The 19,999-nt window shown below is 38.8% G+C and overlaps 1 protein-coding gene across 1 annotated transcript; it reads right to left on the bottom strand.

Moving 5' to 3' along the window:
• Window positions 1–226: 226 nt before the first annotated feature.
• TNFRSF9 (TNF receptor superfamily member 9) lies at window positions 227–19,607 on the bottom strand. The gene is made up of 8 exons (XM_019976989.2): window positions 19,512–19,607; window positions 18,618–18,796; window positions 16,700–16,807; window positions 15,954–16,091; window positions 15,367–15,433; window positions 13,605–13,735; window positions 12,322–12,456; window positions 227–1,859 (listed from the first exon to the last, which is right to left on the bottom strand). Exons 2-8 carry the CDS (start codon window positions 18,712–18,714, stop codon window positions 1,771–1,773), a joined length of 765 nt encoding a protein of 254 aa, XP_019832548.2. The 5' UTR covers window positions 18,715–18,796; window positions 19,512–19,607; the 3' UTR covers window positions 227–1,770.
• Between the last annotated feature and the right edge of the window lie 392 nt (window positions 19,608–19,999).

Raw genomic sequence — 19,999 nt, 5'->3', positions numbered from 1 at the left:
AGTGGGCATATCATGACAGCCAGAAGCGTACCTCTTCTGTGTGGTTGTGACCCATTAAGACTTTGGAGGTGGGGTCACTTGTTCTTTCTGCGTAATTTAGCACATCCTTACTGATATGGGTACTAGCTCATAAAGTTGAACATTCAAATGCCTTAAGATCCAGAAATTCTTACTATAAGGAAGTTTCCCTAGAGACACTCATCAATGGGAAACACACAAAAGAACATTCATAGCAATGTTTTCCATAATTATTAAAAAAAACAACCTGGAAACAACCCAAATGTCCTGTAGTTTAGAGTGGATTTGATAAATAATAGTATATTTGCAAGACTATATAGCAGTCAAAATGAAAGCATTCTAGCTACACAAAATAACATGAGTGAGTCTTATAAATATACTTTCCAGTGGTTAAAGCACAGTAAGTTTCCATATAGCATAATACCATTTTCATAAAGGTCAATAACAAACAAAAGTAAGTAAACTAGTTGTGGGGTACATAATTATGTGATAAATGAGTCTTTTAAAGGCAGGAAAATGATAGACAACATTCCTGGGAGAAGTTTCTGGGTTTGGGGTGGGGAGGTGGATAGGAGATGAAGGAGGGAAGGAGCACAAGGATGGATGCTCTGATCCTGACTTTGACCTATATGTCAGTTATTAAATATTCTAGGCTTTGTGAGCCATGCAGTCTCTGTCACAACTACTCAACTCTGTTGTTGTAATGCAAAGGGCACCTGCGGGTGGCTTGTGTTTTCCAAAAAACCTACTTAGAGACTCCAAAATTTGAGTTCCAGCTAATTTTATGTGTCATGAGATAATATTCTTATTTTGATTTGCTTTTAACTATTTATACATGCAAAACCATATGAAGGCACATGGCATCTCAGATTTGGCCCATGGGAGTTTGGCAACTCTTGCTTGGTTGGGTGATGTGTTCATGGGTCTCCTAGTTTATGTGTATCAAATATTATGGTTAAAGTTTTTTAAGAATATAAAAAAGTAAGTTGTGACTCAGAGGGGAGTAGGACAAAGGCAGAAGATGTGAAGATGGAGAGGACCACAGGATACCCATGAACTCTTTTCAGAACTCTTCATCAAGGTCTGCTTTTTTTTTCTTTTTTTCCCTTTTTGTTTATTTTTGACTGCATCACACAGCATGAGGGAATCTTAGCTCCCCAACCAGTGATCAAACCTGTGCCCTCTGCATTGGGAGTATGGAGTCTTGACTGCTACACCACCAGGGAAGTCCCAAGGTCTGTCTTTTTTTTTTTTTTTTTCCATTTTTTTGCTCTTGACCCCAAACTTGGGCCATGATGATGATTGTCATCATTCTTTCTCCTGACAGTGGAGGAGGCCCTTGTTGAGGATGCTTGAACCAGTGGAAAATCTGGTCGGGGATATTGTCTGCATTTTACGGCTTATTGACACACGTCATATGAGCACCAGAAAAAAATAGAACTGATTTTGATTATCATTTTAGCTGCACCATTGGATTCCATGATTAAATTTAAAATATACTTCTCTCGGTTTCAAGAAAACTAGCCTGAACCTCTTAAGTAGTATGTACAAAATGCCCCCTTCACCACCAGTTCTGTCCCATTTTTCTGTTCTGTTAAAAGTGGTATATCTTCAAAGGCCAATTCACTAGCATTTAGGAAAAGTTTGTTGGGGTAATCCTGGGTGTGATCTGGAATGATGTTTTAGAAAGTATAATAGTGGGATCCTTTATATTTCTCCTGCGATTCTTCTCAAGAGAGTCCCAACACATCTTCACAGTTCACACTCTCCTTCCTCTTCTTCTGGAAATCGGCAGCTGCAGGCATCTTCCTCTTGGGCTGTTTGTACTGGTCTCATAAATGCTAAAAGGTAATTTAGAAGAGTTATCTTTCATTGTCTGTTTTAATCATTTAACATCCATTTTCCATAAATCCCATTTGCAGAATATCTCTAAACAGCAAACATTCTCAGCTTTAGTTTGAACAAACTCATCAGCCAGAGAGGTTATAGCAAATATAAAAATTTTCAGGATTATTTAAGATTTTTTTTTCTTTTTACCTAGTACTGTTTTATTGGTCCTGAACAAACTAGTTTCTTTAGTGTCCACAAAAACTAAAAACAGTCTTGAGCATGAGTCATTATAGCATAAAATTAGTCATATGCCAAACATGATTGCAGTTTCAATTCAGCAACACATGTTTTAGTCTTGAGGGTTACTTAGATTACACATTAGATGGTTTCTTTTGAATGAAATGCTTATGGCTCTGAGATGTTAAATATACTCCTACTGCTTCCATCAATCAGTAAGTAAAGAACTGATTTACGCACTCGCTTCCAGATTTTCATTTACATGTTAGTGTAAAGTTATTTGTGCTATTGCTGATTAACTTGAAATTCTAAAATATATATTAAAATTTATATATAGCTAACACACACATACATATATGACTGTGGCCTCACACCCAAGTCCATCAATATATATATATACACATATAAATATATATATATGTTATGTCCGACTCTTTGCAACCCCATGGATTATAGCCTGCCAGGCTCCTCTGTCCATGAGATTTCCCTGGCAAGAATACTGGAGTGGGTTGTCATTTCCTTCTCCAGGAGAACTTCCCAACTCAAGGACTGAACCTATATCTCCTGAACTGGCAGGCAGATTCTTTACCACTGAGCCACAGGGGAAGCCCATATATATAGGTATATCAGTTAAATATATATATATATATATATATATATATATATATATATATAAATACTATACATAATATAGTATCAGTTAAAATATATATATAAATATATATGTAGGTATATTTTTATACCCTGACAAAGCAAAAGGCCCTATCCCAACTTTATATGCTTCTTAACTGTAAAAAAATAATCAAAGCTCAACAAGCACACCATCTCCAAGGTCTTTAAAAAATTGTCAAAATACCCAGGATTCCCAATGAGATGTCTTTTTCCTTTAGAAATAGCATCAAAGATTAATTTTTAAATGAAAATTTGATTCTGGAAAGACAGAGTAATCATACTTTCTTCTATTCTTCCTGCTAAGTATTGCTGGAAATGCTGGACCTTTTATATAACAAACATAAGAAGAACCTGAAAGGTGGCAAGAAAGTAGACCAGTTAAGGATCTTGGAACCCAAGGAGCTATGGCCTTAAGTTCCCTGAGTATTCTTTCTGCTTCATATGCCCTGGACTGGGAACTGTAAAAGTGGACTAATAAAAGTGGTCCCACACCTAAGCCCACCACTAAGACCCAGTAGAGCACTTAGACTTACACTCTTACCAAGTGCTATCAAGGCTCACTGGCCCATACCTATTAGGGTGGCATCAGAGGAGTCCTAGTGGAGAGTTAGGACTTCATCACCACTCACAGTATCAAGGTCACCCCCAATCCCATCCACTTATTATCAGTGGAAGCCATGTGGGGAGCAGGAACAAAGTCCCTCAACCTAGCCAGAGTCTTATGAGTAGAGGCTTAATGGGGAGCCCAAACTGCCACACATGTCTAGCAATAACAAGGATACCATCCTGAGGAGGTCTAGGTGATGTAGATATTAGAGTTATCTGGCAAGGATATTAAAGTAGCCATCAAAAAGATGGATGCTTCAACAAGCAATTGGGAACACACTGGAAACAAATGAAAAACAAGATCTTAGAAAAGAATCAGGTGGCAATTTTAGAACTGAAAAATTACAATAACCAAAACTTAAAATATCAGTGAATGGGTTCAGCACAAGAATGGAGAAGAAGGAAAGGAAAGAATCATTACCGCATCTGAACAGAGAGAAAAGACTGGGGAAAAAGTGAACAGAGCTTCAGGGACATGTGGGACTAATGGGGGAAAAAAAAACAACAAACTAATATTGATGTCACTGGGGTCCTTGAAGAAGATAAAGGGAGTAGGGCTGAAAAAGTATTTGAAGAAATAATGGCTGAAAATTTGCCAAATCTAGAAAAAGGCTTAAATCTACAGATGCAGGAAGCTAAGTGAATCCTGAACAGGACTATCCAAGGAAATCCACACCAAGGCACATTTCAGTTTAAGTTCTGGAAACAAAAAGAAATCTTGAAAGCAGCCAGAGGGAAGTAACACATCACTTAGAGGGGAAGAGCCAAAAACGACAGTGAATTTCTAATGAAAGCCAGGGAAAGAAAACAGAAAACAAAATAAAATAACATCTTTAGTCCTAACATATAAGTAATTATATTAAATGTACATTTTAAAAATATACCAATCAAAAGATGACAGAAATTAGTAGTGTGACCATTATATGTTATTTACAAGAAATTTATTTCAGATATAAAAATGTAGGAAGGTTGAAAGTAAAAAGATGCAAAAAGATACACCATGTATATTATAAATTTTTAAAAAGCAAGGGTGGCTATATTACTATCAGATAAAGTAGACTTCAGAACAAAGAAAACTACCAGACACAGAGAGGGAGCTTACATAATTAAGAGTCAATTCACCAAGAAAGCATGGCAGTACTAAATATGTATACAACAAACAACAGAGCTACAAAATAGGTGAAGCAAAACTGATAAAACTGAAAAGAGAAATATACAAATTCACAATTATATTCGAAGAATTAAATGGCATTCTTCCAAGAGTTGATAGAACAACTTGACAGGAAATCAGAAATGATATAGAAGAATTCAGCAACATTATCAATCAATAGGATTAAATTTATATTTATAGTACAGTCTATCTACCTTTTCAAGTGTCTAAAGGAGGACATCAAGGCTGTATATTGTCATTCTGCTTATTTAACTTATATGCAGAGTACATCATGAGAAATGCCAGGCTTGATGCAGCACAAGCCAGGATCAAGATTGCCAGGAATATCAATAACCTCAGATATGCAGATGGCACCACCCTTAAGGCAGAAAGCAAAAAGGAACTAAAGAGCCTCTTGAAGAAGGTGAAAGAGGAAAGTGGAAAAGCTGGCTCAAAACTCAACATTCAAAAAACAAAGATCATGGCATCTGGTCCCACCACTTCATGGCAAATAGATGGGGAAACAATGGAAGCAGTGACAGACTTTATTTTCTTGGGCTCCAAAATCACTGCAGATGGTGACTGCAGCCATTAAATTAAAAAGATGCTACCTGGGAGAAAAGCTGACATCTAGACGACACATTAAAAAGCAGAGATATTACTTTGCTGACAAAAGTCTGTATAGTCAAAGCTATGGTTTTTCCAGAGGTCATTATGGATGTGAGAGTTGGACTATAAAGAAGGCTGAGCACCAAAGAATTGATGCTTTTGAACTGTGATGGTTGGAGAAAGCTCTTGAAAGTCCTTTGGACTGCAAGAAGATCAAACCAGTCAATCCTAAATGTTCATTGGAAGGACTGATGCTGAAGCTGAAACTCCAATACTTTGGCCACCTGATGCCAAGAACAGACTCATTGGAAAAGACCCTGATGCTGGGAAATATTGAAGGCAGGAGGAGAAGGGGACAACAGAGAATGAGATGGCTGGATGGCATCACCAAGTCAATGGACATGAGTTTGAGCAAGCTCCAGGAGATGGCAAAGAACGGGGAACCTAGAGGGTTGCAGTCCATGGGGTCACAAAGAGTTGGACACAACTGAGTGACTGAACAACAATAATAGAAAAAAGATCAAGACAGACCATGACCTGGACCACGAATCAAACTTCAGCAAATTTAAAAGAAATCACACAGAGGGTGTCCTCTTACTATAATGGAATCAAAATAGACATCAACAACAGAAAGAAAACAAAAAAATCACCAAATACTAGGAAACTAAAAACCACACTATTAAATAATCAAGAGAAACACAAAAAAATACACTGAACTGAAAGAAAATGGAAAACAACATATCAAAATGTGTGGACACAGCTAATTTAGTACTGAGGATACTTACAATAGGAAGTTCTTATAGAAAGAGGAAAACTCTCAAACCAATAACATAACTACCATCTAAATAGAAAAATAACAAAATAAATCCAAGGCAAGCAGAAAAAAGGAGATAATAAAGGTAAAAGCAGAAATTGGTGAAATTGAAAATAGAACGACAAAGAAAATCAATGAAACAAAGAGATGGTTCTTTGAAAAGATCAATAAAATTGAGAAATCTGTACCAAAACTTATTCAGAAAAAAGGAGAATGGCACACATTACCAGTATCAGTAGGTGATATCACTACCAACCTGTATACAACAAAAGGATATAAGGGAGTAGTATAAGTAACTTAAGCACATAAATTTGACAACTTCGATGAAATGGACCAAGTCCTCAAAAAACATAAACTATCATAATTCACTCAATATAAATTAAACAACTTCAGCGGCCTATTAAGGAAATTGAATTTGTAATTAAGAAGCCTCAAAAAGAAAGCTCCATGTTCAGATAGCTTCACGAGACAAAGCTATTTAAAGAAGAACTAACACCAGTTCTACACAACCTCTTCCAGAAAACAGAATAAGTTGGGAATAAGCCCCAACTTACTTGAGGAAGTCAATATTACCTTGATACCAAAACCAGACAAAGACAGTACAAGAAAAGAAAACCACAGGTCAATATTCTTCATGAATATAGCTGCAAAAATTCTTAACAAAATATTAGTCAAGAGAATTCAGACATATATAAAAATAATTATATACTATAACTAAGTGGACTTTAATCCAGGGATGTAAGGTTAGTCTGAAATTCAAAAATCAATCCATAGAATTCACCATCTCAACAGGCTAAAGAAGAAAAATCACATAATCAAATCAATTGATACCAAAAAAGCACCTGTCAAAATTTAGCACTAATTCATGATTTAAAAAAAACCTTCAGAGCACTTTCTCAACTTAATAAAGAATATCTACTAAAAATCTGTAACTCACATCATACTTTATGAAAGACTATATACTTTTGCCCTGAGGTTTTTTTTGCAGGCAATGATATCCACTTTGACCACTATGATTCAACATAGTCCTGGACATTCTAATTAGCACAATAAGGCAAGAAAAGAAATAAAAGGCATATAGACTGGAAATGAAAAAAGACAAAACTTTTTTTTTTTTACAGATTACATTTCAATCTACATAAAAAATCCCAAGAAATCTACAAAATACCCTAGAACTAGTAAGCAAGTTCAGCAAAATCACAGGACAAAACTCAAAGTACAAAAAAACCAACTGTATTTCTATATACTAGCAATGAACATGTCAAAAAACAAAATTTAAGATACAATATCATTTGCAATTGTAAAATTTAAATATTAAGGCCTAAATTTAAAAAACACGTGCAGGACTTGTATGCTGAAAACTACAAAGCACTGATGAAAGAAATCAAAGAAAATATACATAAATGGAGAGACACACTGTGTTCAGGGATTGGAATAGTTAACATAGGAAAGATCTCAATTCCTCCTGAACTGATGTACAGATTTAACACAATTGCTATCAGAATCCCAGCTGACTTTTTGTAGATAGAGATAAGATTATCCTAAAATTCTCTTCATGAACTAGAATAGTCAAAACAATCTTGAAAGAGAAGAATAATGTGGGAGGACTCAGTCTACCCTATACCTAATTTCAAGACTTTTTCACAGCTACAGTAACCAAGACTGTGTGGTATTGGCAGAAGGAAAAACACACAGACCAATGGAAGAGAAGAGAGAAACCAGAAATAGTCCTCACACAAGCACAGCCAACTGAGTTTTTATAAAAATGCAATATTATTTCAATGGAAGCAGAATAATCTTTTCAATAAATGATGCTGAAGCCATTGGCCACCCATAGGCAAAAATAATAATAATTTTAAAATATTGACCTGAAACTCTCACACCTTATATAGAACTTAACTAAAAACGAAATGTATACTTAAATGCAAAACATTTAGCACATGACATAGGAGAAAGTCTAAATCTTTGAGATCTAGGACTTAATAAAGAGTTCTTAGATGTAATCCCATAAATTTAAAAAGTGGCCAGTTGGACTTCATCAAAATTAAAAACTTTTTCTCTGCAGAAGATCATGTGAAGAGGATGAAAAGGCAAGTGACAGACTGGAGAAAATATTTCCAAACCTCATATCTGATAAAAGACTCATATCTTGGAACTTTAAAAAATAGCTCAAATGTCAAAAGATAGGCAATCTAATTAGAAAATGGGTAAAAGACATGAAGGAACATTTCACTGAAGAAGACTGACAGATGGAAAATAAGTGCATGAAAAATGTTCAGCCTTTAGGGAAAGGCAAATTAAGCCCACATTGAGATCTTAGTGCATATCTCTTCAAACAACTGAAATTAAAAATTGCAACAATACAAAATGCTGACAAATATGAGGAAAAACTGGATCTCTCACACCTTGCTGGTGGAATGTTAAATGGTACAACTCCTGTGGAAAAGTGTTTAGCAGTTTCTTTAAAAAATGAACACATACTTATCACATGACCCAGTAATTGCACTCCTGGGCATTTATCTTCAAGATATGTACGCTTATGTCCACACAAGTCCTGTACATGATTATTCATAACAGCGCTAATGTAATAGTCATGGAATAGTTCTGCATTTTGATTGTGCTGCTGGTTTCACCAATCTACAAGGGTGATAAAATGACATACACTAAACACAGGTGGCTCATGGTAAAGAATTCACCTGCCAGCAGGAGATGCAGGAGATGTGGGTTCGATCCCTGGGTCAGGAAGATCCCCTGGAGGAAACAATGGCAACCCACTCCAGTATTCTTGCTGAGAGAATCCCATGGACAGAGGAGCCCGGTGGGCTACAGTCCCTGGGGGTCACAAAGAGACACAGCCGAGCAACTGAGCGTACACATGCACATGAACTAAGCACACGCAGTGTGCCAGTCAACTGCCTGGTTTTCATATTATGTGCTGTGTGCTGTGCTGTGCTTAGTCACTCGGTCATGTCCGACTCTGCGACACTATGGACTCTAACCCACCAGGCTCCTCTGTCCATGGGGATTCTCCAGGCAAGAATACTGGAGTGGGTTGCTATGTCCCCTGCCAGGGGATCTTCCCAACCAAGGGATTGAACTCAGGTCTCTGGCATTGCAGGCGGATTCTTTACCATCTGAGCCAGCAGGGAAGCCCAAGAATACTGGAGTGGGTATCCTATCCCTTCTCTGGGGGATCTCTAGGATCTCCAGCATTGCAGGAGGATTCTTTACCAGCTGAGCTACCAGATAGTTAAATATGATGTAACCCCATGAATGGCACGTATGACTTTTCTGTACTGTCTTTACAACTTCCTGTGAATCTCTATTTCAAAATAGAAAGTTTTAAAAAATAACCTAAAAATTTTTTAAATTGATGACAGTTCCATTGAAACTCCCTAATTACTCATAAATACTTTTGAAAACCATTTTATAAAGACCTTTATTGCAGTTTGGGGTAAAGCTGGGACGGATAATTGTTTAAATCAGAAGTTTTGGTGAGAATTTAAAGGTTTAAATCAGAGGTTAAGACCTCAAAAAGAAAATCAAAGAACAAACCACAGGGTCGGAAAATATATTTGCAGACCATAAACAGTAGACTAAAAAATTCCTATAGATTAGTAAGAAAAGGACAAACAACCCAATGGGAAAAGGCTCAAAAGATCAGGTGATTTGCAGGAGAGGAAATCCTAGTGACCAAACATAACATGAAAAGATGTTCAATCTCACCAGTAATCAGGGAAATGCAAATTAAAACCACGAGACACTACTACACACCCATCAGACAGATAAAAATTAAGAAGTCTGATAATGCTAAGTGTTAGCAGGGACTGGTGCAAAAAGAATTCTCATACGCTGCTAATTGGACTCCTATCACTCTCAAAAAGTTTTATAAATCTAGTACTATGGACCAAGTGGATATGAGTTTGAACAAGTTGGTGATAGACAGGGAAGCCTGGTGTGCTGCAGTCCATGGGGTCGCAAAGAGTTGGACATGACTGAGCAGCTGAACTGAAGGACCAAGATACATATTCCAGCACCTTTATTCCTAGGTTTAAAAAAAGGAAAGAAAGAAACGTGCTATGTACACTGAGATACATAGACAAAAATATCCAAATATTATTCTCTGTAAGAGCCCCAAATCGGAAACAACCCAATTGGCCAGGAATATTAGAATGGATAAACAAACTGTGATACAGTCCTTCAATAGAAGAACATTTAACAATGGAAATCAACTCAAGATAAATGCCACACATGGATGAATCATAAAGATACAATGTTGAGTGAAAGGGGGAAGGAAAATATAGAACAGATAGAGTGTGATTCCACTGGTCTGAAGTTCACAAGCAGCCAAATTAAACCATGTTCTTGGGTAGCAAAACTATAAATAAGAGCAAGGAAGTGAACACAGTAAGAATCTAGATGTGGTTAGCACTAGCAGAGAGAGGGTTTTTAATCTGGAAGGAACATAAGAAGGGCTTCCGGGGAGCAGAGTGTGTTCTATTTCTTGACATGAGTAGGGTTACACAGGTGTTCATTTTACAGTTTGTTAAACAGAGGAGCCTGCCAGGTTGCAGTCCATAGGGTTGCACAAAGTCTGACACAGCTGAAGCAACTTAGCTCAAATACATGCAAACTTTACATGCATGCATTTTTTTCTGTGTATTTCAAAATGTTGAAAAGATTTTGTATTGTTTCCGAAAAGAACCTTTATACAAATCAGTGTATTGCATCTTTAGATAAGACTTTACTAGTTCTTTCCCTCCTATATTAAAAAAAAATTATACATATTTTTGACATTTTCTTGAGATAATGCAGGACTTTATGTCATTATTACTGATATTTTGTCTCCAGGGTCTTTGCCTTTTTTAAGAAAAAAAATTATTCTTAATTGGAAGATAATTGTTTTATTTGAGTCTGTTCTATTAAGTGGATGAACCTAGAGCCTGTTATACAGAGTGAAGTAAGTCAGAAAGAGAAAAACAAATACTATATACTAACACATATGCATTGCATATGTGAGTGCTTAGCTGCTCAGTCTGTCCAACTCTTTGCGATCCTGGACTGTACCTGCCAGGCTCCTCTGTCCATGGAATTTTCCAGGCAAGAATACTGAAGTGGGTTGTCATTTCCTACTCCAAACATATACATTATCCTATGTAAAACAGATAGCTAGTGGAAAGTTCCTTGTAACACAAAAAACCTGAGAGGGGAAGGAGGGAGTGGGGAGTGGGAGGGAGGTTCAAGAGGGAGGAGACATGTTATACCTATGGCTGATTCATGTTTTTGTATAGCAGAAATCGATGCAAGATATAAAGCAATTATCCTCCTATATTTTTAGCAACTTACAAGTAGGCACTCTCTAATCATATTATGATGGCCTGGGCTACATTACTAGAGAAGGAAATGGCAACCCACTCCAGTGTTCTTGCCTGGAGAATCCCAGGGACGGGGGAGCCTGGTGGGCTGCGGTCTATGGGGTCGCACAGAGTCAGACACGACTGAAGCGACTTAGCAGCAGCAGCAGGGCTACATTACAGAGCTCTCTGAGTGACCCTCTTGTATATGAATTCCTCTTAGTAAGTCTTTCCTGTTATCTAAGGTTCTGTCCTCCACAAAGTCAAAAATGCAAATTGCCTCCATCTATATGCCTTTTGGAATAAATATTAATAGCTTTTGTTTAGTGAATATTGACTCTGTGCTAGACACTTGCTGAGTTCCTTATAGAAATAGTGTCTTGTGTAGTGAGTGGAATCCATCATTGAAATTCTCATTTAATCCAGATCAGTGTCCTAATAACTCATCCCATTAAAACCACTTCAAACTCTCTTTTAGTTCTCTAGGCTCTCTTCTAGCTGTGGGTCTAGCTCAGGTCAAGGTCATTTACCAGCCAGAGAAGTCATGCTAGATGGGGCAATGTTATTTTTGATTCCTCTTTTCAGTGTCCTGTATTCACTATTGAGTGGACACACACACACATACACAGAGTTGTCGAAGGCTGCAGCATACTTAAAGTAGTAATTTTTCCAGAACCTTTGGGCTATGTTCTGCCATCACTGAGCTTTCTCCACCTCAGCCATGGACCTCTGGGGCTGGGTCACTCTTTGTTGTGGGGCCGTCTTGTGCATATAGGATTTTAGCAGCATTGCTGACCTCCACTCACTAGATACCAGAGCACAGCACCCGCTCCACCACCTCTTAGACTTTGACCATCAAACCTGTCTCCTGACACTGCTGAGTGTCCCCGTGGGACCAAATTGTCCTGCTTGATAACCACTGTGCTATACTGACCTAACTTCTGTAATTTAAAAAAAATCATCTTTTTATTTCTACTGCAAAACGTCTAGCCTCAGAAAGCTGATATCTCACACTTTTACATTCATCTTACGTTGTTTGAATATATACAGGAGCTTCTTTCTGCCCTGCTTAATCACAGAGAAACGGAGAACCACGAAGGACGCCAGGCACAGCATGGCAGCTGATGTCAGGGCAAGGAAGAAGATGACGATCTGGGAGGTGAGACCTGTAGAAAAAGACCAAAAGGAGAAATATCATCTGACATCCCTCATATGTGGAATCTAAAAGACACGATACAAATGGACTTACTTACAAAACAGAAAGAGACTCACAGACTCAGATAACGAACTTATGGTTGTGGGGAGAAGAATGGGGGGAAGGGATAGTTAGGGAATTGGGGAAGGTTGTGTATGTACTGCTGTATGTCCTACTACATAGCACATAGAAATCTACTCAATGTTACATGGCAGCCTGGATGGGAGGTGGGTGTGGAGGAGAATGGATACATGTATACATGTATGGCTAGATCCCTTAAATGTTCACCTGAAACTACCACAACACTGTTAATTGGCTATTAACAAAATAGCCAATACAAAATAAAAAGTTTAAAGCTTGCAAAACAAAAAAGAGCAAAAGGAAAACTGAGGCAAAAATATAATTTTCCAAATATGCTGATGTAAACTTGCATTTTTAAACTCTTCACCATGAGAAGAGGTGCTTCAGGCATCTCCCACCAGCTCTTTTAGTAAATTTGCCTGCTTGCTTGTTAAGAAAACTTAAAAAAAAAAACAAAAAAACAAAAAACCTTAATAATGTTCCTTTGTTGTTGATTTTTAGTGACTAAGTCGTGTCCAACTCTTTTTCGACCCCATGGACTGTAGTCCACCAGGCTCCTCTGTCCATGGAATTCTCCAGGCAAGAATACTAGAGTGGGTTGCCATTTCCTTCTCCAGGGGATCTTCTTGGCCCAGGGATTGAACCCATGTTTCCTGCATTGGCAGATGGATTCTTTACCACTGAGCCACTAGGGAAGCCCAGTAATTTTCTAGAGACCCACAAAATTAACTGATTTGGCCTTCTAGGATATAGGAAACATGGGACTCTATCACTATCGTTATTCGGCAAGATCAAAGGGGTTAGTGTCTATTTGGATCGAATCTCACCTTGCTCTGCTCATTAATATATGTAACCCAGACTAAATAATAAACACTGATGAAAGAGATGGGTCTCTTGAAGCCAGGGTAAGAGAAAGAAGGTGTGTCGGAGGTGCCTGCTATAGATTGATATGCAAGACATCAGGACATTGGGGTGATTTAGATGCCAACCAGAATGGCCATGATACATTCACTTATTTAACAGCAACAAACCAGCTACCTGGCTCTCTCCCAGGGGCAGGCACGATGGTGGAGGATGCACCTGGAGAGAAGTCAGATGACGGTGGTCCACACACTACGTCACTTTCCTTCGTCCCGTTTACAAGGACAGCCTTTCCATTCAAAGAACAGCTTAGAGAGTCCAATGAAAAGAGTTCAAATAATTAATTCAGGTACAGATCATTCTAATTTTAAAAGACTGACATTTTCTACTTGATTGAGCAGTTCTAGTGACAAGGGTATGTGGATCTGGGTTTATAGGCAAAGCAAGGATATTTTGAAAAACTTCACTGAACGTCGGGCTTCTTCCAGTGTTCACTTGGCTTTCATGGCTCTCCACAGTCCATCTCATGCTACCTGCCTAACTGGCTTCTTCTTCCTTCCCAGTCTGCAGAACCTGGCCCATGATAGCCTACATCAGGCTGTTGCATGGTTTGTCTGTCACCTCCACCTTCTTAAGTGTGTTTGAGCATCTCTGGCACACAGAAAGGACAGACAGCTTAGCATAGGGTTGTAGTAGTAGTGTGTGTGATGGTTGCTCAGTCGTGTCTGACTCTTTGCGACCCCATGGACTGTAGCCAGCCAGGCTCCTCTGTCCATGGGATTTCCCAGGCAAGAATACTGGAGTGGGTAGCCATTCCCTTCTTGAAGGGATCTTCCTAACCCAGGGATCGAACCCTGGGTCTCCTTCATAGGGTTAGGATCTCCTAACCCCATGATGTATTGGCATATGACAGATCAGAGAGAATCTGCCTACAATGCAAGAGACCCAGGTTCAATCCCTGGGTTGGGAAGATCCCCTGGAGGAGGGCATGGCAACCCACTCCAGTATTCTTGCCTGGAGAATCCCCATGAATAGATGACCCAGTGGGCTACAGCCTATGGGATCGCAAAGAGTCGGGCATGACTGAACAAGTAAGCACATGATTGTGGTCATCATCACCATCATCATCATTGTCCTGTGTCTCTCCCCTGTCCTTTACCTAACATGAACCCACCCATTCCCCAAAGCCAGTTCAGTCCCACTTTCCACACAGAGTCACTTCACTGCTCAGAACTATTTGTGTCAAAAGACAAAAAAACAAAAATAAAAAACAAAACTTTCTAATGTGCTATGAATCAATACTTTTGTAAAACACAATAAGAATGTAAATGTAAAATAATAATAAAAATGATCTTGTAAGAAAACACAATGCAAAAAGAACAAAGGCATACAAAACACACTGTTGGCTGTTTGACTGCCTGGGATGGTCTTATTTGCCCAAGTCTATGTTAATCATTCTGAGGAAAGGAAACATACTTTACCCTCTTCTATATCATTATCAGTGGACTGGTCAATAAGGAAATATTAGAGGCAGCAAAGAGATTGGAGGGAGACAGAAGAACCCTTGGGGCAGACAGTAACTAAGTTCCACTGCAAATCTGACATAGCTGTTCTGGGCATTACTCCTGGAGAAAATGCCCATTTTGGCAAACCAGTCACAATGACCTCATACCATTCCCATGCTGCCTATTTGCACAGTTACTCAATATTTACACTTGACAGGTTTAAAAAAGCATCAGTGAGTGAGAGGGAAGTTCAAGAGGGAGGGAACATATGCATACCTATGGCTGAATCATGTTGATGCATGGCAGAAAACAACACAACATTGTAAAGCAATTATCCTCCATTAAAATAATTAATTAACTAAAAAATTTTTAAGCATCAGTTGGAAAAGTTAACCCAGACACTTTACTTTTAAGCAAAAAGAAATGATACATACTCTGTCCAAGGTCGACAGATGCCATGTTCCTGATCATTAAATGTCCCAAAAGAGCAGTCTTTACAACCTTTTATAAAAATTAAAGGAATAATAAAAGGAAGCATTTTTATCATTTTAAACTTTCCCTGAGATGAACATGATTTCATAACAATAAAGTCATTAATTTAATATGATCTGTGCTGATTATCCAACAATTCTTCCTGAATTTCATTAGTGATAAACAATTCTTCTTGAGCAGTATATGATAAATATAATCCTGTAATAAAGTTATTAGCTTAATACAATCTACACAGATTGTTCAACAGTTTTTCTTGAAATGAAACCCTAATGTGACTAAAGGTTTTATTCTAATTATATGTATGGTATTGTATATGCATGAAAAAGCATGGTTCTGGTGAAAAATGTTGTCATCTCAAATTAGTTTCATTGACCTAAAAGTAATTTTGCAAATATCAGATATGTGACTCCATGGTTCATTATTTATTACTTAAAGGTTCTACAAATCTGTTTTATAATCAAAGGACCATGAACTAAGCGAATGATGTAAGTCTAGATAACAAATTTGCACCCTACAAGAGGAAACTTACCCTCATTTGTTAATTCTTGACCTTGTTTACAGTCCTTTTCACACATGGAACATCCTGCCCCTTCGCAGTGGAATCCCGGAATGCATTCACACTCTGCATTGCTGGTGGAGGAACATGGCTTCTTGATCCTGAAAATACCTACAAAGTCCATCAGGGTTACACCGACCCTTGACCTCCAAAAGCAGGAAGCAAATTCATGTTCTGCAATAAAAACTATGCCCGTTCTACTTATAACGTTCCTTAATGACCTCAGGGGCTTTCCTGGTGGCTCAGCGGTGAAGAATCGTCCTGCAATGCAGGAGACTCGGGTTCAATCCCTGGGTTGGGAAGATCCCTTGCAAAAGGAAATGGCAACCCACTCCAGTATTCTTGTCTGGGAAATCTCATGGACAGAGGAGCCTGGTGGGCTACAGTCTATGGGTCAGATAAGAGTTAGTCTCGACTTAGTGACTGAACAAACAATGACCTCAGAGTACAAAGCTTACTTTTAAATAACTAAAGAAGACATTTTACGTTCTGCTATTAAAAAAATTCTCTCTTGTCCAATGAATGTTTCCTCTAATATTCAAAAAGCTCAATCCACCAGTGTTGGCTCTTACACTAAATTATTTTACTGGACCCTGCCTATTGGCAGAGGAATCAGTCGACCTGACACTTCAGACTTTCAAGCAAGATTAGTACACTAGGGAATAAAAACTTGTCTTTCCAACACATATCGGCATAAAGACTACATTTTTTAATCATACCTTCACACTTTCTGCATATGTCACAGGACTTCTGTCCACTTGTGCTGGAGAAACTGTTTAAAGGACAAGAAATGCAGAGCTCTGGATTGCTTTTCCCACAGAAAGTACCTAAAAAGGGAAGATAAGAGCTGTTCATGTTTTTCAATGGACAGTCATCACCTGAAGTATTATGAAGTTCACAAGAAAACCAGAATATGAAATAAAGATTCGATTTCTAGGTAACATAGCAACACACTTTATTTGTTGATCGACTGTTTTAAATTATCCATTTAGGGCTTCCCTGGTGGCTCAGTGATAAAGAATCCACCTTCCAATGCAGGAGATATGGGTATGATCCCTGATCTGGGAAGATCCCACGAGCCTGGGAGCAATAAGCCTGTGAGTCACAACTATTGGGCCTGTGCTCTAGAGCCCAATGAGCCACAAGTATTGAAACCCAAGTACCCTAGAGCTCATGCTCTGCAAAAAGAGAAGCCATCACAATGAGAAGACTATGCACCACAACTCGAGAGTAGACCCTGCTTGTCACAACTAGAGGAAAGCCCACACAGCAATGAAGACACAATACAGCCAAAGAAAACCTCAAAACATCCACCTGCAAGGTTTCCTTAAGTGTAATCATAGAATTAAAAACAGTGAAGTATAGATATAGCAACAAAAAAATCAACAGAAAAAGTTTTTTTAATCTATTGAATAAAACAGAGTTTCTCTTGATCGATCTGGGAGACCAGTATGACTGGATTAAGGGGGAGATCAATGTCCTTTATTGGCACACTAACATTTAAATGTGTCGGCCTTTTCCCTCCGAGAAGGCAATGGTGACCCACTCCAGTACTCTTGCCTGGAAAATCCCATGGACGGAGGAGCCTGGTAGGCTACAGTCCATGGGGTCGCTGAGTCAGACACGACTGAGCAACTTCACTTTCACTTTTCACTTTCATGCACTGGAGAAGGAAATGGCAACCCACTCCATTGTTCTTGCCTGGAGAATCCCAGGGATGGGGAAGCCTGATGGGCTGCCATCTGTAGGGTCGCGCAGAGTCGGACATGACTGAAGCGACTCAGCAGCAGCAGCAGCAGCAGCCTTTTCCCACTCTGTTAAGCCACTTGCTTATTCCTTGTTGCACCCCCAGTCTGAATACTTGTCCTCATACACCAAGCTATTTGTTGAGGTCTTTTCCTGTACTGTGCACTGATCTAAGCCCATCATACAGTCCTTCCAGCAATCAATCCTATGATAGGTGCTCATATCACCCCTACATGACAAAGCTGAGACACGAGAGATTAAGAGAGAAGGCTATGTTCACACAGCTAAGATGCAGCATCCAAGAAATATTTGTAAATGAATGAATAAAAGATATTAATGGAGGGGAGGGATAAATTAGGAGTTTGGGATTAATAGATACACTGCAATATGTATATGTATATGTATATGTGTATATATATATATATATATATATATATATATATATACACAAAGATCCCCTGGAGGAGGGCACGTCAACCTACTCCAGTATTCTTGCCTAGAGAATCCCATGGACAGAGGAGCCTGGTGGGCTACAGTCCATGGGGTCACAAAGAGTTGGACATGACTGAAGCAACTTAGCATGCACAAGCACAGACATATATGTGTGTGTGTGTGTGAACCATGGAAGATTCCCTGGAGAAGGGAATAGCTACCCACTCCTTATTCTTGCCTAGAGAATTTCATGGACAGAGGAGCGTGGCGGACTACAGTCTATGAGGTAAAATCGGACATGACTGAGCAGCTAACACACTGAAACTAATGCAATATTATAAATCAACTATAGTTTAATTTTTTAAAGGATCATTAAAACAGAGCTAATTAGCTCTGACTACCAGACTAACCAAACCATGTTTGCAACAGATGAAGCACACGTGATAATTTGGTTCTTACCTGCTGAACAGTTACAGAAATCCTGCAGTGATCGTGTCCTCTCAAGATTCATGACCAATAGCACAGTAGCCACTATGTTGTAATAGCCATTTCCCATGATGAAATCTTGCAGAGATTTATTAGCCAAGCAGAGTCCAACAGAATTTTAATCAAAGTAGCTGGTTTCACAAATACCCACTCTAGAAAGTAAAAAGTTTCAAGGATGAGGTGGTTTCTCCTTTCATAGTTATCAACAGTTCACCTATTTATTACCTGTGCATTTCTACAAGATCACAACTCAGGGGTTCTCAAGAGCAATTAATGATGGAATACCACAGAAAAGATAGTGAATTCATAGAAACTTCTATGATAAGACCTGCATGATTAAACACACAGCTTTGTGCAGATTTGCCAAAGTCTATGAGTGCACTTTCCAACATGCTTTGCCAAAATGCAGAAATAACAATAGCAAGAACTTTTGGGGACTTTCATAGATATTCAGCATTAGCATCTAGATTTCAACAATGGCAGTGGCGTACTGTCACCGAAATAACAGTCCTTAAAAAGAGAATCCGACAGTTCAGCTCCATGAGAAGACACCTCATTATTAAAATTCCTCCTTTGTCCAAACAGTATGTGGAATTACAACACCTAATTGCTAAAATGTTGAACTCACTATCACACTTTCTTAATAGTTATGTATTTGTTCATTTTGAGATTTGCAGTCATAAAACTAGAGTCCAGCAATCTCTAGAGGCCAGGTTCCTGGTCTTTATTTAATGGGCTGTGGAGTGAAAGTCATTAGAAATCAGAAGGGAAGAAAGTCTAGAAACGTATAAAGGGAACAAAGTTTCCATCCTCATCCCTACTCGGTTCCTCTTCTCCACCCCCAACCATCTCCCCAAATGGACAAACCTGGAGATTCCAGGGCTGCTGAAGAAGTTTGCTCCTCCTTGGTCTTCAGAGCAGTGAGATCTGCAGCTGAGAAGAGCTGCAGGTCAAAGAGGGGAGTTTGGTGACTCAGGGGGGCGGGGCCTCATGGGAAATCCCCAGAGACAGCTCTGATGTATAATAGCTCACTTGGTATTTGGTGACCTTAAAGTCTCCTAGAGTGTCTGTCCCGACTTGATAACGCAATTCAAACTAAAAGCAGCCCCCTACTGTTAGGGCATTTTTGTTTGTTTGTTTCAGATGACTTTGGCAAACTCATTTTTGTCACTTGAAAGTGGTTCTCCGTGCCAAAGCTTTTAAGGCATCCTCAAAGTATTTGAAGCCCTCAACGGGCTTCCCTTGTAGCTCAGTTGGTAAAGAACATGCCAATGTAGGAGACCCAGGTTCGATTCCTGGTTTGGGAAGATTCCCTGGAGAAGGAAATAGCAACCCACTCCAGTATTCTTGCCTGG

This window comes from Bos indicus, chromosome 16, assembly GCF_029378745.1.
Source record: "Bos indicus isolate NIAB-ARS_2022 breed Sahiwal x Tharparkar chromosome 16, NIAB-ARS_B.indTharparkar_mat_pri_1.0, whole genome shotgun sequence".
Classification (NCBI taxonomy): Eukaryota; Metazoa; Chordata; class Mammalia; order Artiodactyla; family Bovidae; genus Bos; species Bos indicus.
Note: the sequence above shows the minus strand (reverse complement) of the source record. Positions and strands in the feature narration are given on the sequence as shown.